Genomic DNA, 21,610 nt, shown 5'->3' with positions numbered 1-21,610 from the left:
TGCAAATATAATTCAAAATGTAAACAAATACGGTTTTGACATTAAATGTCACATTTGAAAGTAAAATCTTATTCTTGAATTTCGGTTCGTTTTTTATAACATTGACAACGCCTCCCATTTTTACCTTGATGACATGCAACTAAAGTTATAAGTATAGGGCATATACAGAGAATTGAAAATTGACCGACTTTTATTAATAACCTCATATCAGTAAATGCACCATTTTTCTGACATGATATTATTCAAACGCCGCAAATAACACTCACAATAACTTTTTAATCTGTCAATACCCACAAAAATTATTCAAAATTTCTACCACCTACGTTAATGCTTGCTTTGAACTTATATATCATATTTTGTTATACAGGGTAAGATGTTTGCGATAAAAAAGTAACTAAAACGGCCAAGGGAAAGACCTAGAAAATATTTTCAGGTTTTTGAAATGGCCGCTAGGGGGGCGGAACTGCAATATTGAATCATAAAATAGTTATTTACATTACTAGTGTGGTATGAGCATTTTTATAGTCACGAGTGAGAAGTATTGGTGAGCACAGGAGTTTTTTAATTTGCCATATCACAATAGCTATGTAATGGGGGTATCATAAGAAGAAGTCTTAGATAAATAGATTTTTCTGGGTAATGGCTACATTAATTTTTTTTTTCTTATTAAACTGAACCTTTCTTGTTTGACAGTTTTTCGATCGGTTTTTGGGTAAAATTTCCCAGAAAAATATTTTTTTTAATTCAAGATTGCTGGTGCCCTTTTTTAAAAACTTTTCTTGAAAATATTTTCAATGTCTCTCTTGGGCATTTTAGTTACAACATTTTTTTAAGCCTTTACTATGAATTGTTTTTGAAATACACTATGCATTCTTAGTTGGCCATATTGTACTTTTACGAAGGTGCCCGGTTCTGTATTTCTTTCGCCGCGGTCATAATATGCACCAACAGATCCTCCTCCGACTCGACAAGTGTCTCCTAAACAAGACTCATCATATGGGTCCATAAAAAGGTATGGGAGTTAGGTTGGATGGTTAAATTAAATTGAGATATTTGCTCGAGAACGGTGCGTTTGAAGAGAGTATTTATGAGTATGAGAATATTTTATTAATAAAAGTTCAACTCTTTGTATACCTTAAAAGTTGTACCATAATCATTAACACCCTGCATAAGCCATAAACTAGCAGTTAAAAAAATATACTTAACCCAAAGTTCTTGTACTTATCTAGAACAAATATTGCTATTAAAAAAATATAAAGAATAGATTCGTTTTTATATTTTTTGTAATATCGAATAAATTAATTTGTATATCTGGATTTTAATCAAGATAATAATAAATTGATATCTACCATGACTTTGTCTGTTTGAAGATGATGATACTGATCAACCACCGGAAGGCGAAGAAGAAAAGGAACCAGTGGTCTATTATATCAGCAATGAAGTCCACTACAGCAGTTCAAAAATGTCTAGTTTGGTGTGCATTAAACGCGGCGCGGTGATAGAGGCAGACAAGAGCATTCGCGCTCAAGTAATCCAACAACATTGATCACCTTTATCGCATACTAAATGTCTGTAATCGCAGGTCCGAATGTTAAACTTCAGCGAAGGCTCCCCTTATGAAATCCTGCATGATTATGTCAGTAAAAGTGTGGCACCTTTTTTTAAGTCCTACGTCAAAGAATCCGGCCGAGCGGACCGAGACGGCGACAAAATGGCCCCGACCGTCGAGAAAACCATTGCGGAACTTGAAATGGGTTTGATGCATCTACAACAAAACATTGACATTCCCGAGATCACTTTGCAAGTGCACCCTTACGTCGCAACGTTGATTAAACAATGCGCTGATGAAGGACGAAAACCCAAAGTGTCCGATTTCAGCGACAAAGTGGAGGACTCCAATTTTTTAAATCAGTTACAACATGGAGTTAATAGATGGATCAAGGAAATTCAAAAGGTTCTTAATCATTTTAGTGCTGTTTTATGGTTTTGTTATTGGGAAGTTGTTTTTCTTTTAGGTTACTAAACTTGATAGGGACCCGTCTTCAGGGACTGCCTTGCAAGAGATTAGTTTCTGGTTAAACTTGGAGAGAGCGCTACATCGCATTCAGGAGAAACGAGAGAGCTTGGAAGTGTCTTTAACCCTTGATATCTTAAAGCATGGCAAGGTAAGTACTTTAAGTTTCACATCCTGTTTTCACGCACTGTATTTTTATCGAGGTCACGCATTAACCAACCATTAATGCCCGTATTTATAAACAATGCTTCCCTCGTTCTCAGACTTAAGTCGTACTCAAGTACAGTTTTTTGTTTTATAAACCTAACTTAACCTCTAAGGCGTACTTCGGTCGTGCTTACATCGAGACTTGCTCAAGTTAGGTATTGACCTGACTTGAGCATTGCTTGGTTTCATTTTTGACGTTTCAAAATAAAACTGTCTAAAATTGAAAGTTAGAGGGTTTAAAAACTCAAATCAAAACACAATAAAAAAATCAATCATGCTTGTTTTTTTTGTACAGTTGCTGCGTCGGTTCGTTTGTCCTCCACTAATTTGTGTTTGTCTACTAAATTAGCCAACAAAAGCTTCTCTTTTTGGGTATAGGCTGTTATTTTAGCCATCAAAAAATTTCTTTATGATCCTATAGGCATATAGATGGTAAAGATATGTATAAAATTATTGTTGAATACGTACCTCAAGGGAAATAATAAATATTTAAAAAAGAAAACCACCAAACGAAACCAAATTCAAATAACTTAACGCGTAAAAACTAAAAACTAAAAAATAACTTCCGCGTTTCAGGTAAATTGCCAAACATGTTTGACATTGGCAATGAAGGTAACACGAAAGTTACTAGAAAATGAAGTTAAAAAATTAAAAATTACTAGCAAAACTATCTTTGGTTATGCTTTGCCGAGAATTACCGAAGTTTTGTTTATAAAACTTGTGTCGTACTCAAGACTCGAGACGTACTTCGCGAAGTTGTACTTGAGTATGAGATTGAGATTCGTTTATAAATACGGGCATAAGCAATTTATACTTAATTGAAACACTCTGTATATCCAGAAGTACTGGAAAACAATAAGTGACATATTTCGTCCGTTGTATCAATGAAGTAGCGGGTGTTTTTTCCTTTCATTGTACCCTTTCATATTTTTTACTTTTCAGCGTTTTCATGCCACTGTGTCATTCGACACTGACACCGGTTTAAAACAGGCCATCGCCACAGTAAACGATTACAATCCTCTAATGAAAGACTTCCCTATAAACGACCTTTTATCGGCTACCGAGCTTGAAAGAATAAGAGCTGCAGTCCAACTTATATTCGCTCATTTACGCAAAGTCAGATCTACCAAATACCCGATCCAGCGCTGTTTACGTTTAGTTGAGGCAATTTCAAGAGATCTGGGTGCCCAACTTCTGAAAGTTTTGGGAACCAGACGACTGATGCACATTCCTTTTGATGAGTTTGAGAAAGTCATGATCCAGTGTTTCGAAGTCTTCTCTATTTGGGAGGACGAGTATGAGAAGTTGCAAGCGTTACTACGCGACATAATTAAGAAGAAGAGAGACGAGCACATGAAGATGGTTTGGCGTATTGTAGCCCAACACAAGAAACTGCAAAGCCGCATGGATCAAATGCGTAAATTCCGTTGGCAACACGAACAACTCAGAACTGTCATTGTTCGAGTGTTGCGTCCATCAATTCTTGAAGCTGCCGTTCCCATTGAGGGCGAAGAACTCGAACCACCCAAACCAACTTTCTCATTGGACGCTGCTGACGCCAACGCCATCGAAGAAGTGAATTTAGCATATGAAAACGTCAAGGAAGTGGACTGTTTGGACATTACTTCAGAAGGACAGGACGCTTGGGATGCCGCCGTGCAACGCTACGAAGAGCGTATTGATAGAGTAGAGGCTCGAATTACCGCTCATTTGCGTGATCAACTTGGAACAGCAAAGAACGCTAATGAAATGTTCAGGATTTTTTCGCGATTCAATGCGTTGTTTGTCAGACCGCACATCAGGGGAGCTATCCGCGAGTACCAAACCCATTTGATTCAACGTGTCAAAGATGATATTGAGGCTTTGCACGAGAAGTTTAAAGTGCAGTATCCGCAGAGCAACAGCGCCAAGATGAGTAAAGATCGTGATCTTCCTCCAGTTTCTGGTTCGATTATTTGGGCTAAGCAAATCGATCATCAACTTACTACTTATTTGCGACGTGTAGAAGATGTCTTGGGTAAGTTTAATTTTACTGTAAATTACAGGGAGATTACTTTTCGTTTACCTACACTGTTTACGGATATACTTAATATGGACGTTAAGGGTCATGCAATATTTGCAATAGTACATGTTTTATAAAGCGAGGAGAAACTTATAATCTGCAGTCTCAACACTATATTTTTTAAAAATGGGTTTTACATGTGTTGCCTAAAATGGAATCATTAGGTCTAAAATGATAATTAAAAATTACAGAATGCACATTATCACTACAAACAAAGCAAACCAGAAGGCAGCAGAGGAAAAACTGTTACAACTATGGTTAAACGAAACGACGTACAGTTTACCTTTCGGCTATATTAACTAAATAATTGAATATTGAATCCAAAATTTTGAAGGTCGACATTGGGTGAAGTATGGATGTTGGGGAAATCTCTGGTATTACTTTAAATCGTTTAAATTGATAAAAACTAAGATGGGTTCGAAATTAAACATGTCATTTATGCATGTCTGAAATGGGGTTTACCATTTTTCACATCGAAATTGAGGCACAGTGTTGACTTTCTAGCAAATGATGATTTGTGGGGAGTTTATGCAGTCAAAATAAAATGAGAGTTTGAGGTTCATTCATCAGGGTTAGGCCATATTTGATTTTAATTGAAAAAAACAAAAATCAATTAATTATTAATTTTGATTGAAATCCTCAATTATTTTAAGAGACTTAAAATAATTTCGATATTGGACTGAAATACCAAGATTGCTGAATGTCTGGAGTCCAAATCAGTAAAACTTTTGAATAAAAATTGGTGGTTTATTGCATAAAATCAGGAGATTTTATTTTTCTACTCAGTTTTCCAGTATTTTGAACATGTTTTGTTCTCATTTTGATCTATTCTTTCCTATATATGTGATCGGTGCAACATAAGTGTGTGATTTAGTTTCTTCCTGTCAATCAAAATAACAGTATAAGGTTTTGTACACTCTGACATAAGAAAAAGCTTGGGAACAGAGAAAGGAGGATATTTAGTTTTTTGGTTTAAGTTTTATAATGAAAATGAAGAAAAGTGCTGTTTTATTTTTTATTTTATTATTTAGTTTTTAGTATTTAAGTGCTCAATGCATTTTATTTCGGTTTTGTTTTTAAAGGATTTTTGATTTAAAACATGATTTTTATTTAGAAAATCAGATGATTTAAATCAGCCCACATCATTCACACACATTCTCAATTTCTTTATTCAGTGGTGAAAGATCACAAATTACCTATAACCATAATTAATAAAGCCATTAAACTCAACCAATAGTAATAGAGAGAAATAATTTATGTTTAATTTTAGTCGTTTATGATATTGTTACCAGACAGACGTAGTTGACATCTACTAGCAACTTTAGTTACATTTAAATGCTTATTTTATTTCATGCTTTATTTTATTTGCTGTATATTAAAAGCTGCCCATTTGTGATGGTAAGAGGGGTTAGATGACAATTGGATGAAGTTGTCAGTTGTTGTAGGCTTTCTGTAGATGTCAATGTCTATTTTACAGTTGGAGATTGTCAGTCAAGAAAAAACAGTAGTTGACTTCAATTTTTGAGGTGAAAGTTATTATAGTAATTGTCGTGTAATGAGGTGACAAAATCCAGGAATCGAATAAATTTTATTGGATGAATCCGAAATAAGTAGGTTATGTTATCCACGTTACATGTTTTAATTAAAATATTGATACCAAAATAATTTTCCAAACGTTACTGGTTGCGTTGTGGCATATACTATACATACAATAATTTCAACAATTTTTTTTCTCAGGTAAGGGATGGGAAAATCACATCGAAGGTCAGAAGCTGAAAGCCGACGGAGATAGTTTCCGGCTAAAGCTTAACACTCAAGAGATTTTCGACGAATGGGAACGCAACGTCCAGCAACGCAACTTAGGCGTGTCCGGCCGTATCTTCACTACCGAAGTGGTTCGCGCCAAAAACGGCAAAGGCAACATCCATAAATTGAAAGTCAATTTTTTACCGGAAATTATCACCTTGGCGAAGGAAGTGCGCAATTTAAAGTGCCTAGGGTTTCGCGTACCACTGGCTATTGTCAACAAGGCTCACCAGGCCAACCAGCTGTATCCGTTTGCGATTTCCTTGATCGAAAACGTTAGAACGTACGAAATGACTTTGAAGAAGGTGAGTTATTTTGTGTACATTTTGTTCAACCACATTGAACGCTTAGAAATGTTTACTAGTTTTTTTTCTTCATTAAAAAGTGATAGAGGGATTATTAGGGTAAAGTGTTAATCACATACAATTTTTATCATAGCTCACTCATAGGAGTGGCCATCAACATGGTGGGGCTAAGGTAGATTACTATTTTAAAAACGTGTAAAAAGGGCGATCATTCAAAGCATTACATTTTCATTTAGCTTTTCTTAGGAGCTATAATATTTTTAGAGTTTTAAGAAACCCTATTTTTACTTTTACTGTACTGCATGCTGTAAATAATGTATGACTGTTCTTTTGTCCTTTTCTTACTAAAATGTAGGTTTATTTTCAGTATTGAATCTTCTATTTTGTGTATTTACATTGAGCCTGACATCTTGGTGATGAAGATTAACCCTTTTGTGCATTTGATTTATTCCACAATAACATCAACCAACTAGTATTAATCTTAAACAGGTTTTTTTTAATTAATTGTAATTGTTACATAACATAAAGGCGTGATAATGTTTTGTTTGATCGCTCCTCAATTAATGCCAGGCATGCTGACCTGCATGACTGTTTGCTTTAATTATTGTTGGGGTAGTATAAAACTAAAATGTAATTTGAATTTAAGAGGAAAATTGATTTTATAAACTCTGTCACTCCCGATGTTCGTGATTTGCTGTTCGCAGTTTGTACGTGGTTTTGTACCAAAGTTTCTAAACGAAAAAGTGGCAGGTGACCAACTTTTAAATGACGTCACTTCCTTTTTGGCACATGCCATTTTCATCTTTGTCTAGAGCAGAGATTTCCAAAGTGGTTCAACAACGTTAATTTGTGGTTGGACCGCAACCAAAATTTCCATAGTTAGATTTAATCTACACATGTTTTATCGAGTTTTGGAAATATGGTAAAAATGTAGCTGCTGTCTAGAACTAGCAAAATTCTAAAAGTAATCTATGACAAAAAAGTTGGGAATCTCTAGTCTCTTCTTATCATGGAATTTCTATAGTATACTAGTCCGCCTAAAATTATCCGAACAAATAAAACAAAATTATAATTTTTTTCGGTAATTTTTTATAATTTGACACAAGTAAATATAAATAAAATTGGCCCAGGCATCTAAATTGAACTCAATCAAAATTTTGGTTATTTTTAAGGCCCTATTTGTTCTATTCTAGGCTTCTATTTTATTGTGTATATCAGTTCTCATATTATATTCTCAATGGGACTGAGATCTTGTAAAGTTTTTGGAGGAGTATGGCTTTTGCAGTATCCTACTGAGAACGCGATCCCTCTGGGTATGACATAGGCCATTTAAAGAAGAAAATCACCTAAAATATCACAATGTATTAACAATACCATTAACATTATACAGATGTAGTGTAGTACCACACTGCGATATTGCACCAAATCCTCATTTTTTCTTCTTTGTGTTAAAATGGCCTTGTGCTATTTATACACTTGATTGTCTCATGTTCTGCACTCTTTCTGAAATCAGACAGTTATACAATTTTTTAAATATTTTCAACTTCAATTTAATGCTTACGTTTACATATGCCACATTATTTCCGAAATTACAATCATATTTACGATCAACAATATTTGATAGTTATGGTTTCCATGCAGTTTAAAGTTGTTTATATACATTATATAATATCCGAGAAAATTACGAATCGCAGATATACATATTAAAATAATTAGTAACTTAAAATTCTGGATAATTTTTAGACAGACTATATAAATTTGAACCTTCATATCTGTACAAAATTTGTAACAAATTTTTTTTAAGACTAACTGTACTATAACAGCAGCATCCAAACAAGTGTCGTGGAGGCTTGTCGTAATCTTAGACCTTCCTCAAAGAATAGCTATTTAACAAGAAGAGGCAGTTGAAAAGAGAAAGCGAATTAGAGAGAGATAGACTTTGCCTACCAAAGTTAAGAGACAATCGACTGATATCGGCTTTGATCGTTAATTATCAGGAGTTCCATTGGTTGGTCATTCAGGTTGTTATCAAGAACGTTGCCATATCCCAGACCACATCAAATATTTAAAGTTAATAATAGTTAATAAGAATTGATATAGAGACGAACAACATCAAAGGAACTATGCCAGCTGTCCCTTATTGTTAAATAGCTATTCTTTGCCCTCCTTTTGCATGCCTTACTCCAAGGCAGCAGCGCCGTAGCCAATTAGAAACTCTAAAATATTTTTTAATTTAAACAGATTGAGGACAAGGCTAGTATAATTCCATTGGTCGCCGGCATGCGTAAAGACGTCCAAGACCTGATCGAAGAGGGCGCTTCTCTAGTTTGGGAAAGTTACAAACTGGACCCTTACGTGAAAAAATTCTCCGAAACTATCGTAAGCTTTCAAGAAAAAGTCGAAGAGTTGGTTATTATCGGAGAACAACTCGAAGTGGACGTTCGTTCTTTGGAGACATGCCCCTATTCGGCCAACACTTTTGCCGATATTTTGTCCAAGATTCAGCACGCTGTAGACGATTTGTCTTTGAAGCAATACTCCAACCTGCATATTTGGGTCAATCGATTGGACGAGGAAGTCGAGAAAAATCTGGCTAGACGGTTACAAGCCGGCATTGAAGCCTGGACCGACGCTTTAGCCGGTACTAAGAAAGATATCGATCACAGCATGGATACTGATGCACCTGCACTGCCGACTCATAAACCCGGAGGAGATCCACAGATCCAAACTATGATTCATGAGGTAAGGTTTTTGGACAAACCCTAACTAAAGCTTTCTGCATACATACCTATAAACTGTCCTAGTAATGTTGTTCAAACCGACTTTTTCCTTGAGGTAATGGTTACTGGGATTCCAATACATATAAAACCAATTTGACACACACTGTATAGGGTGCGTTAAATTTGGTGTTAAATTCCTTAAATTCCTTGTCTTGGTTAAACAAACAAAACAGAAAAATAATAATTTTTAATAGTCTAATTTGTTCAATTGGAACAAAAAGTAGTAAATAACTTATATCTGTTTTTAGTCTTCATTGTATCTCATTTATAGAATGTGAAGGTGTTTTGTTTTGACTTTTGACCGATTCTGAAACTCAACTCTAAGAGAGATCACTACATGTTAGACTAATTTATCTTCTCAATTGTGTCACCATGACTGAAAATACTTCAAGAATAGTTTATTTATCCACTTCCTGTGGTATTTAATTTAAATAAATGGTTTATTTTAAAATTGCCAGGTTCGAATCACTAATCAAACTATGTACTTGTACCCGAGTATTGAAGATTCTAGATTCCAAATAATGCAGCAGCTGTTTGCTTGGGAAGCTATTGTAACTTCTCAGCTAAGACTACAAAGCAGCAGGTTTGTTTTTTTGGTGGATTTGCAGGTTCAATTGCTAAGTGTTCCTATTTAATGCAGATACCAAGTGGGTATTGATAAACCGGTCACAGAAACCTACAGAAACATCTTAACTAAGCTCCCTACGGGCCCGCAGCCTTTGAACAATGCTTACGAGGCTATTGACAGTAAAATTAAAGAAGTAAGCTTCATTTTTTTTTCAAAGAGTGCTTATTGAGGGTTCATATTCGTTTTTTGCGGTGCAGGTTCAAAAATACGTAAACCAGTGGCTGACTTACCAGTCGTTGTGGGATCTTCAATCTGACACTTTGTACGGTCAATTAGGGGAGGACGTCAGTAAATGGATGCGTTGTCTAAATGACATCAGAACCACCAGAACTACTTTCGACACCTCAGACACACGCCGCGAATTCGGTCCTATTGTCATTGATTTTGCGAAAGTCCAAAGCAAAGTTTCGCTAAAATACGACTCTTGGCATAAAGAAACGCTAAGCAAGTTCGGAGCTTTACTTAGCAACGAAATGTCTACTTTCCACAGCAGCGTGTCCAAATCACGGTCCGATTTAGAGTTGCAGAGCATTGAGGCGGCCAGCACTTCCGACGCTGTCACTTTTATAACTTACGTGCAACAGCTAAAACGCAACATGAAACAATGGGAGAAACAAGTAGAGATTTACAGAGAAGGACAACGTATCTTGGAGAGGCAACGTTTCCAATTCCCGACTAATTGGTTGCATGTCGAAAATCTCGAAGGAGAATGGGGCGCGTTTAATGAAATTATTAAGCGAAAGGACTCGTCGATTCAGACGCAAGTGTCCAGTTTACAGCAGAAAATTGTGTCCGAGGATAAGGCGGTTGAGACGAGGACGCGCGACTTTTTGGATGACTGGGAGAAGAGCAAACCAGTTGAGGGTCATTTGAGGTCAGTATTTGTTGTGTTTGGGTGACGGACAATTTTTACTACTGCAAACAATTTGACTAAGAGCAGACAGAAATGACTAAGTCCAATAGAATATAAATTAAAACACTGTATTATTATAGACCGGACGAAGCTTTATCGCATCTCCAACTCTTCGAGAGCAAGTACGCCCGTTTGAAGGAAGAACGGGACAACGTGGCCAAAGCTAAAGAAGCTTTAGAACTGCAAGAACCGGGTGGTACCAGCACCAGCGAAGACAGAATGCACGTCGTGTTTGAAGAATTACAAGATTTGAGGGGTGTGTGGTCTGAGCTGTCCAAAATTTGGCAACAAATCGACGAAACTAGAGAGAAACCATGGTAAGAGATTTTTTTAGTTAATATTTCGGTTAAGTACACTTGTAGATTTTTCTGTTTTTTCTTTAATATAGGACTGAGAAGACTTTTCTCAGTCTACAGATTTTGTGGTCTAATAGAGTGAGGTTTTCTGTGGGTTAAAGTGTAAACTGTGACGCGTACGGTAGATTGTGCAGTGATTAGTGAATGTAAAATGCTGGTTTAGTTGGGACTATTTTGCAGATTTTTCTGACCAGTTTAAAATTTGCGTTTTTCATTCATATAAGGAACAGTTTGCCTCAAAACGAAGCCTCCCAACTACATATGAACCCAAACGAGAGGTATGTTAGGTGTAGAAGTGAAGATCTGGACTTGCTTCGACAACGCCATCTAGAACATTTCCATGGTTGCCCAAAACGAGTAACGTCCTTTGAGAAGTCGCTTCGTAACACCGAAATAATTAGTAAGAGAGTGTTTCAAAACACCACCAAGCTATTTAGTCTGGGTTGTAATGCACAACGTAAGTTCTTTTGGGCTTAAAAATGCCTGTGCTCAGAAGTATTTTTTTTAGCAAACGGCGTTTCTGCTACAAGTATTGACCTAGTTTTAAGAGCACAGAAAATTAAGTCGAGAGTTATGGATCTCTTTAGGACTAAATAATGCTATGGAACCTACCAAAGACTGATGCGTGTGTTTATTACAAATATTTTAATTACTGACCTTATAATAACCACATTTTAAATATATGACCTATAATTTGGTATCTGCAAATATTTTATTGACCCTAAACACAATAAATATAATTTTATATTATGAACGTAATATTAGAAAATCTCAATTCAATAAGAAAAGAAATTATTAGCACAACGAGGAAATTATCTTCAGGGCAAAGAATAAAGATAAATATTTTTTTAAGCCTACTGCATTTGGCTGTACCAAATTTTTGCTTTCAATGTCCTTAGTTTAATTTTTTTGTCGTTCTCTCTGTAATACCTTTAGTTTTAAGAAACCTTTAGTCCGTATCTTTTTTAATTCTTTATTTCTCAGAGCCTTTGGTATGGGATATTTTTATCATTGTTACTTTCTATAAAAGGCCGAGGTAAATGTTCTTATTTTTAATGGCTGTTTATGTCCCAAGGGACGTTACGGAGAATATAAGTTTGGAAGATTAATATTAAAAATCAGTTTCCTAAGATTTATTCAGAACTTTGCTCATTTGAAGTAAAATGTACTATAGAAAAATCTCAACTCAATTGATTTGTAATATTTTGTTCTTTCACTCTATCTGTAATTTTAATGTTGTTTTCCAGGTTGTCGGTTCAACCACGAAAACTTCGCCAACAACTGGACACAATGTCCAATCAACTAAAAGAACTCCCAGCAAGATTGCGTCAATACGCTTCCTACGAACATGTCAAGAGAACTCTGCAAAGTTACACCAAAGTAAATATGCTGATCGTTGAATTAAAGTCCGACGCCCTTAAGGAAAGGCACTGGAAACAGCTAATGAAACAATTGAGAGTTAACTGGGTTCTCAGCGATTTGACTCTGGGTCAAGTATGGGATGTAAACCTGCAGAAAAACGAATCTATCGTTAAGGATGTGATTCTGGTGGCCCAAGGAGAAATGGCTTTGGAAGAGTTCTTAAAACAAGTGCGTGAGTCCTGGCAAACCTACGAACTGGACTTGATTAATTACCAAAACAAGTGCAAGCTGATCAGAGGCTGGGACGATCTATTCAACAAAGTAAAAGAGCATATTAATTCTGTGGCTGCTATGAAGTTGTCTCCTTACTACAAAGTCTTTGAAGAGGAAGCTTTAACTTGGGAAGAGAAGCTGAATCGTATTAACGCCCTCTTCGACGTGTGGATCGATGTGCAGAGGCGCTGGGTATATTTGGAAGGAATATTTTCAGGAAGTGCCGACATCAAAACTTTACTTCCAGTCGAGACTTCCAGGTTTCAGAGCATCAGTTCAGAGTTTCTAGGTCTAATGAAGAAAGTTAGTAAATTTCCTATGGTCATGGATGTGTTGAACATTCCTGGAGTGCAACGAGCACTGGAGCGTCTTGCCGATCTGCTAGGAAAAATCCAAAAAGCTCTGGGAGAGTACTTGGAAAGAGAACGAACCTCATTCCCTCGTTTCTACTTCGTTGGTGACGAAGATTTACTAGAAATAATCGGCAACAGTAAAAACATTGCTCGACTACAGAAGCATTTTAAGAAAATGTTTGCCGGGGTTGCTTCGATTATCTTAAATGAAGACAATACTATTATAACTGGGATAGCATCGAGAGAAGGAGAGGAAGTGGTGTTTAGAACCCCCGTGTCCACTGTGGAACACCCGAAAATTAATGAGTGGTTGACGTTGGTAGAAAAGGAGATGCGCGTCACTTTAGCTTCGAGTTTAACTCAAGCAGTGCAAGACATTAAACAGTTTAAAGATGGAATCGATCCGAAACTTTTCATGGAGTGGTGCGATAAGTATCAAGCTCAAATTGTTGTGTTAGCAGCTCAGATATTTTGGAGTGAGGAAGTTGAAGCTGCTTTAACTAAGGTGAGTTTTTTCTGTTGCGCTTAAAAAAGTAGCTGTCAAAAAAATATCCAAATGCAGAAAAAGTATCAATGTAATGTTTTTTCAAATGGAACAAACACCTAGTATATTACTTTATTTTCAGAATCTACGTTGAAAATAAAAGGTAATTTCATTGATGTTTGATAGGTCTAAACTTTACAGTTCCTCAGATATTCCTTAATTTGTAAAAATGTAGGACACATATTAACATTTAAACATTCAACCTTCCTTTGAGAATTATTGACCAAAATTGGTTTGGGCGCTGATAACAGATTAAGTTTCATGATCCAAAAGTGATAAATTGTCTAGCTCATATAGGAAGTCTCAAAAAATGTACTCAAAAACAAAAAATTTTAAGTAGTATAAACTTGTCAAAATCAAATGGAACCCCACCTATTTTATGGTTAGTATATGCAAATTTAATTACCTATCGAAAATTATTAAGGTTTTATACCGCTAATTGTTAACGTTTTCTTGGAAAATCGACATTTCTTGAACTAGAGCTGTGACTGTGATTTTTGATATCGTTCAAAGATCACTTGGTATCTTTTCCAATTACATATCTATCGTTCTAATCTAAGTAAAACTTAGAATAAAATAGTGGCTTAATACTTTGTAAATTTGCTATACAAGTTACAAAAATAATTCATAAAAATGTTTAAAACGGCGACCATTCGACTACAAACACAAACATACCTACTACGTTTTTGAATCCTTCAGCAACATTATTAAGTATCTTAATGGATATACTCCTAAAAATTTCGCTAATTTGCTATTTAAGCCATTTAAAACAGTTTGAATCTGTGGTAATTTCTCAAGGGTATCAAAAATCACTCAAAATCGGTGCGAGTTCGAGAAACAGTTAGCCATAGGAGATCTCAATAATTTTCGTTAGATAATTAAATTTTGAATCTATAACTATAGGTATATCTATCTATTATACTTTAACCACAAAATAGGTGGTGTTCAATTTGATGGTTGCAATTATTGGATAAAAATTACATCCTGTATGAGCTAGACAATTTCTCACCCATGGATCCTAAAACTTGATCATTTAGCAGTTCAGATTAAACCATAAAATTTGTTCTAAATGTTTACAAAATAACGAATATCTGAGATACTGTAAAGTTTAGACGTACCAAACCTCAATGTAATTAATTACCTTTTATTTTCAACGTAGATTCTGAAAATAAAATAAAATATTAGGTATTCCATTTGAAAAAATATAACTTTGATACTTTTTCTGCATTTGGGACAATCGGTACATCTTGAAAATATTTTTAAAAGATACCTCCAATACGTCTATATCCATCCCAGAATCAAAACTTTGTTGAAAGTGAATACTTTAGTCACAATTTTCCGTGTCAAATAACGTGAATAATCCTGTATATAAAGTCTGAGGAAGCTGTCATCATTACTATTGCCATGGAGCACACATATTCGATGTTTTGTATAATTGTTTGATAATTTCTATTAACTCCTTTGCAACAATACACAGTTCAATTACTTACTTCAAATATTTCTGAACGATTTTTAATCGATTGAGGTCCGGTACTTTCACCTTTACATAAATTTATTCTTAAGATAATTTCTATAGAAATGACGGAATTGACCAATAGTAGCGGCTGATTTCTCGGTTTCTATAAAAAATCTCTTTAAAATAAAACTATTCTGAAGTGAAAGTACTGACACTGTCGACTAAACAACTACTAAGTCACGATATACGTTTTACGGTTTTATTCTGCTGTTGCTCACATAGAACTAATTGATTTTATCAGATGAACGGTGAACCTCAAAAGGAACCATTGGAAAAAGTCCTCCAGCTAGTAGAAAATACCCTAAACGTTCTGGCAGACTCCGTTCTCCAAGAACAACCCCAACTTAGGCGCAAAAAGCTAGAACATCTAATCAACGAATTTGTACACAAAAGAACCGTAAGCAGAAAGCTGATATCCAGCGGCGTGTGCAGTAATAAAACTTTCGAATGGCTATGTCAAATGAGATTCTACTTTGATCCTCGTCAAACTGAAGTTCTCAAACAGCTTACCATTCACATGGCCAATGCGCGCTTTTATTATGGATTCGAATATCTTGGAGTTCAAGACCGATTGGTGCAAACACCTTTAACTGATCGCTGTTATTTGACAATGACACAGGCTTTGGAAGCTCGATTAGGAGGGTCACCGTTTGGTAATAACGACTAATTTTATTTGTGTTTAGCTTTGATTGGGTTTTTTTTTATTAGGACCTGCGGGAACTGGTAAGACCGAATCCGTCAAAGCTTTGGGTAACCAGTTGGGTCGATTCGTGCTTGTGTTTAACTGCGACGAAACGTTCGATTTCCAAGCTATGGGAAGGATTTTTGTGGGCTTGTGTCAAGTAGGCGCCTGGGGTTGTTTTGATGAATTTAACAGGTTAGAGGAGAGGATGTTGTCTGCGGTGTCTCAACAGATCCAAACAATCCAGGAGGCTCTAAAAAGTCAGAAGGAAGCTAGTGAACAGTCAGGACAACCATCTACAGGAAGTACGTTGTCAAATAGTAATTTGTATAGTTGCTAACTAAGAAGTTTTTGCAGACATCAGTGTAGAATTAGTAGGAAAGCAAGTGAGAGTGTCTCCGGATATGGCTATTTTCATCACCATGAATCCCGGATACGCTGGTCGTTCTAATCTTCCCGACAATTTGAAAAAATTGTTCAGATCACTGGCTATGACCACCCCAGACAGGCAATTAATTGCCGAAGTTATGCTGTTTTCTCAAGGTTTCCGATCAGCTGAGAAACTGGCCTGCAAAATTGTCCCTTTCTTCAAGTATGACAATTTTATGTACATTTTGAAATGTATTTAATTTCAACGAGTTTTAATTCAGATTGTGCGACGAACAACTATCAAACCAATCTCATTATGACTTTGGACTGCGTGCCTTGAAATCAGTGCTTATATCCGCTGGTAACGTCAAGCGAGATCGTATTATGAAAATCAAAGAAGGCATGACGCAACGAGGTTTCTATTTTGTTTTTTGTCTGTAAACGAAAAAAAACTTAGTTGAATATTTCAGGTGAGACCAATATTGATGAAGCTAGTATAGCGGAGAACTTGCCCGAACAAGAAATCCTCATTCAGTCAGTATGCGAAACTATGGTGCCCAAGTTGGTTGCCGAAGATATTCCCTTATTATTCAGCTTACTAAACGATGTATTCCCTAACGTTCAATATACAAGAGCAGAGATGAAAGGTTAGTATTTTCTGGCAGCAGAATAGCTTTATCTAAAGTTGTATTTTCTATGTAGGTCTGAAGGATGAAATCAGAAAAGTCTGCGTTGAGGAGTATTTGGTATGCGGTGAAGGAGATGAGCAAGGATCAGCATGGATGGAAAAGGTAACGTTGACTTTCTACTTGTGCTGCTTTGTCTTTTCGTGTTTAGCTAAATTGTTTAATATACAGCGTGTCTAAAAAGCCTGAAATATTGCAAATATCTTGAAAAACTACTGATTTAATTTTTCTCATAGTTTGTTATACTAAATATAGTCAAAATTATACCCTTTGAGAATGACGTCAAGCAGATGAAAAAACACGCATGTCTGGAATTAGATCACAAATTTTAACCTACAAATGCTTTGAAAAATTAGTGCGTTTGGAAGTGACTGATGATCAAGTGCTTTGAAAATCACATGATCATGAGATAGATAGATAGATAGATAAATGTGCTTTATTGTCCAAAACTAATAAGCTTCATCGACAAAGCGGTTATAGATAAATAAATAAAATAAGTAAAATAATAAATAGTATACATAAAACAGCATAAATAAACCGGTAACTAAAACAAACCCACAATAACATTTTAAACAAATATACATGTAGCCCTACTGGAGAAACTCGTCAACCGAATAAACTGCCCGCTCAAGGAGGAGCCGCTTTAGACGCCCACGAAACAACCGGAAATCAGTCAGCAGCCTGATCTGCTGATCCACCCTATTATAGATCTTGACCCCATTATAAATAAGAGAACCCTTGACAAGAGCAGAACGAGGTATCGGCAGAGGGATATTGTTAGACCCACGTGTGGCCATCCTCCCACGGTAATCAGGAAAGCGGAATCTATGTTTGTGAATGACACACGCAGTCTCCAGAATAAACAATGAAGGCAGGGTGAGAATTCTGTGTGACAGAAAAAAAGGCCGGCAGTGAGCTCTCGGATGAGCGCCAGACAAGAAACGAACAGCCCTCTTTTGTAGTACAAAAACTGAATGAAATAAAGCTCTAGAACAAGAGCCCCAAAAGGGCAGACCAAAACTCAAGTGTGATTCGACTAGAGAGAAATATACTGTGCGGGCGACATCAATGCCCAACTCCCTGCGCGTAGTTCGAACACAGTAACAACCGAGCGCCAACTTTTTATTGAGACGTTCGATATGACAATGAAATTTAAAGTTTCTATCCACACTCAGACCGAGAAAACGAACGTCCTCTACAGACGCGATTGCAGCCCCGCCCATCGGCAAATCATCAACAACACAGTTGAACGCCATCAAATGGGACTTTGACATGTTCAGACAAAGCCGATTTGCGTCGCACCACAATTTAATCTTATCCAGATCGTCCGAAATGTCACGCAAGAGACCCACGGAGTCCGCATTGCGCCACAGAACAGAAGTATCATCAGCAAACAAAGTGAACGATCCCGCGGTGTCCAAATTAGTCATGTCGTTGATATAAATTAAAAACAGAACAGGACCCAATACCGAGCCCTGCGGAACGCCACAAGTGACATCACCACAATTAGACGACAGGCCACCAACATGCACCAACTGAGACCGTCCAGACAAGTAGTCGCGGAACCAATCCAGAGCCGTCCCGCAGAATCCATACCCCACAAGCTTTCTGATCAGAATCTCATGGCTGAGAGTTTCAGTTTAAACATCATTCATTCAGTGAATAGGTGCGCTTGCACTCACTTAAAGATCTCTTCTACTCCTAATAACATAATATATTATTAATGTTCATTGATTTTGTGCTTTGCACAATAAAGCGAAAATAGTAATTTGACATACCAACATTACTAACTTCTTTGTTTTTCATAAAAGCGGTTATTTTGGTTTTATTGACCGACATTTTCTTAGAAATGTTGGTGAAATAAGAGTCACAATGACAAAATTAACAACGTGACTTTTTTGCTAAAATTGTTTATTTCATATGTTTGATATGCGAGAAACAAAGATGTAAAAAGATGACGTCATTCTCAAAAGGTCAAAATCCAACTATATAAACATTACAGAATGAAATTTGAGTGGCTTATATTATGATGACAGTGACATTAGTTTTTAACCTGTTTAAAAATTTTTGATTAATGCTGCCAACTTAATGATAATGACTGACTCTAGTAAAATGCTTATTTTTTGCTTCTGATATCTACCCCCTTAATGCAAAGTTTTATTAATAATCAAGCTGATCTGTCAGGGTCATTAGAATTAACAGCGTCAATGTTTTCTACTTTACTCGTTATTAGATCATCTTATTCATGATTGGTTGTTACACTTGAATCATTGTACAAAATAACATTGCAATTCAAAGCACCATTTAATTTCATGCTGCACAGAGAGACACCTGGGTCGCTAAGGTATCGTCCGCAATAAAGCTTTTATTCATCAGTCTAGTTTAGGCAAAGTTTCTCGCTATTTCAAGTAAATGCTATTTCAATAATAACCTTTGCCTTTGCTAAATGCAAAACCTTTGAAATATTAATCATGTTTGACGTGACAGGTGTTGCAACTATACCAAATCAGCAACTTGAATCACGGTTTAATGATGGTGGGTCCAAGCGGTTCCGGCAAAAGTACCGCCTGGCGAGTACTTTTGAAAGCTTTAGAACGATTTGAGGGCGTTGAAGGGGTCGCTCACGTCATCGACCCCAAAGCTATCAGCAAAGAGGCTTTGTATGGTGTACTTGATCCCAATACTAGAGAATGGACCGATGGGCTTTTCACCCACATTTTGAGGTAATAATAGTTGACTGATTCAAGTTTTCGAGTTGATGCTAAATCTATTCATTTAGGAAAATTATTGATAACGTACGCGGCGAGATCAATAAAAGGCAATGGATTATATTCGATGGTGACGTGGATCCTGAATGGGTAGAAAATTTGAATTCAGTGTTGGACGACAATAAGTTGCTGACGTTGCCTAACGGTGAACGTTTGTCATTGCCTCCTAATGTCAGAATTATGTTTGAGGTATTTCAGTTGTCCAGTTAATAGTTTCATTTATCGGATTGAAAACACTCAAATTTAGGTGCAAGATTTGAAATATGCCACTTTGGCTACTGTGTCACGTTGCGGAATGGTATGGTTTTCCGAAGATGTTCTGTCGACGGAAATGATTTTCGAAAATTACATGTTGCGTTTGAAAAATATTCCTCTAGAAGAAGGTGAGTTCTGTTTTTAATTTATTTTATCTTTTACCATTTGATTTCATTCTGTATACGACTGATACACGTTGTAGCCAGTTTGATTTTTGTTTTAAGAGCGTTTCAAAGGAAAAAAATCTTGTTACAGGTCCACAAGACTTTGTAGTAGTAGTAGAAGGTAGTGAACGACGCTCAGTATATCAATGTTACTAACGCTCAATACGTCGCTTGCGCCCAAAAGAATTTTTCAAGTTTCCCAAACTATTGTATTAAAATTGGCAATAATCTCTAATTAAAAATTCTTTTGGATAAGCGATAGTTTACTGTATTAAATATGGCTCGCTCATGTAATAACTCATGCGTATATTCTTCAACGTAACTATTAATACTACAATGGAATGAAGACAATGTACTTTCTTGGCAAATCAATGATTAGAGCACCTGTTTGGATGTTGCTACACAATTCTATTGCAAGTTTTTGGGGTGTGAGGAATATTTATCGAAAGCACCTGAAACACTTTGTATATTACATTTTAAACCGAACATAGTAATATTTTATCATATAAAACGTGAATAACTCATTTTGAATAAATTCTCATTGTAAGTTTATATAAATATTTTTTTTGTACCGGGTGTTCCACTAACAGAGGTCATCGGCCATACCTTGAAAACAGTAAAAGATACAGCTTTGAAAAAATGTATAACTAAGAGAAAACGCTGGAAATATTTTTTTTATTTTAACTCTTCCGCTAGGTGGCGTAACTTACATTAGTAAACGCATAAAAGTGAAGTAACAGTGAAAATCTAAATGAAAAGGTACAGATAACTATTATTTAATGACATAATAGTTCGTTAGAAAGGTATTAGTTTGCTCCATTTAATGGTCTATAACACAATTTATTTTAGTTAATTAACTAACTGCTAGAGGGCGGTTTTTAAACAAATCGAAATTTTTTACGAATATCTCAAAAATCTTAAATAAAATGGTATCTTTTTTATATTTTAGATCGAATGAGCCTACAATTTTGATTACGTCATGAAAGTTTCAAGTCGCTATCAATATTCGTTTAATAAATATGCATGTATTACATCTAACCTACAGTACGATTTTGCAGGGCCTATAGGAATCTTGATTAAAAATATGTGGTAGGCAGCGGAAACAAAATAAGCTGCCTTTTCGGTCATAAACAAACTTAAATAGCGTTTTGTTAACCTTTTAAATCCAGATATTATTATTTTTTTCTTTGTTGCTAGTTAGGTCTTTTGTCTCACCACACCAAAAGGGTTTGTTGGGAAAATAGAATTTCGCATTATTTTCAACTAAGTTGAAGCTTTAGCAGTAAGTTAACTAAAATAAAAGTAACTAATATTAAAGTCAATTATCTAAGAAATAATGCCCTAGGGCGTTATTTTTCATAAGGCCCTGTGACCATTTTTTTAATAAATATCTACAGAATGAAAGTTGGGCATTAAACATTGAAGACACCACAGGAATTATAGGAAATAATTATTGTCCTTATAATGCCCTTGGTATCTTAATTACAATAAATAATAATTCTCCGTTTTCAAGATATTTAAGCTTTTGTCTGACGAGATTCGCAGGGCTCTCAACGGAAAACGCGTG

General features: G+C 35.9%; 2 protein-coding genes across 7 annotated transcripts in view; one reads left to right on the top strand and one right to left on the bottom strand.

The window, feature by feature from the left end:
• LOC145740594 (uncharacterized) overlaps window positions 1-21,610 on the bottom strand; it is a 216,316-nt gene that overhangs the window by 12,753 nt on the left and 181,953 nt on the right. The gene's annotated exons all lie outside the window — the stretch shown is intronic.
• Dhc64C (dynein heavy chain, cytoplasmic) overlaps window positions 1-21,610 on the top strand; it is a 52,844-nt gene that overhangs the window by 1,886 nt on the left and 29,348 nt on the right. For 3 of the 5 annotated variants that reach the window (XM_081996141.1, XM_081996143.1, XM_081996142.1), the window contains 21 exons: window positions 1,371-1,528; window positions 1,583-1,954; window positions 2,016-2,165; window positions 3,164-4,238; window positions 6,021-6,394; window positions 8,636-9,136; window positions 9,633-9,757; window positions 9,815-9,935; window positions 10,000-10,676; window positions 10,796-11,032; window positions 12,319-13,564; window positions 15,361-15,772; window positions 15,828-16,106; window positions 16,159-16,393; window positions 16,452-16,585; window positions 16,641-16,817; window positions 16,873-16,961; window positions 19,344-19,579; window positions 19,636-19,813; window positions 19,872-20,007; window positions 20,135-20,164. In XM_081996141.1, the coding sequence (XP_081852267.1) occupies window positions 1,371-1,528; window positions 1,583-1,954; window positions 2,016-2,165; window positions 3,164-4,238; window positions 6,021-6,394; window positions 8,636-9,136; window positions 9,633-9,757; window positions 9,815-9,935; window positions 10,000-10,676; window positions 10,796-11,032; window positions 12,319-13,564; window positions 15,361-15,772; window positions 15,828-16,106; window positions 16,159-16,393; window positions 16,452-16,585; window positions 16,641-16,817; window positions 16,873-16,961; window positions 19,344-19,579; window positions 19,636-19,813; window positions 19,872-20,007; window positions 20,135-20,164 (6,942 nt within the window). The remainder of the gene's footprint in view (window positions 1-1,370; window positions 1,529-1,582; window positions 1,955-2,015; window positions 2,166-3,163; window positions 4,239-6,020; window positions 6,395-8,635; window positions 9,137-9,632; window positions 9,758-9,814; window positions 9,936-9,999; window positions 10,677-10,795; window positions 11,033-12,318; window positions 13,565-15,360; window positions 15,773-15,827; window positions 16,107-16,158; window positions 16,394-16,451; window positions 16,586-16,640; window positions 16,818-16,872; window positions 16,962-19,343; window positions 19,580-19,635; window positions 19,814-19,871; window positions 20,008-20,134; window positions 20,165-21,610) is intronic. The other 2 variants (XM_081996144.1, XM_081996145.1) reach the window with 1 other exon arrangement.

This window comes from Ips typographus, linkage group LG2, assembly GCF_016097725.1.
Source record: "Ips typographus isolate SLU linkage group LG2, UJ_Ityp_2.0, whole genome shotgun sequence".
NCBI lineage: Eukaryota > Metazoa > Arthropoda > Insecta > Coleoptera > Curculionidae > Ips > Ips typographus.
This window is presented reverse-complemented; position numbering and strand designations above follow the sequence as displayed.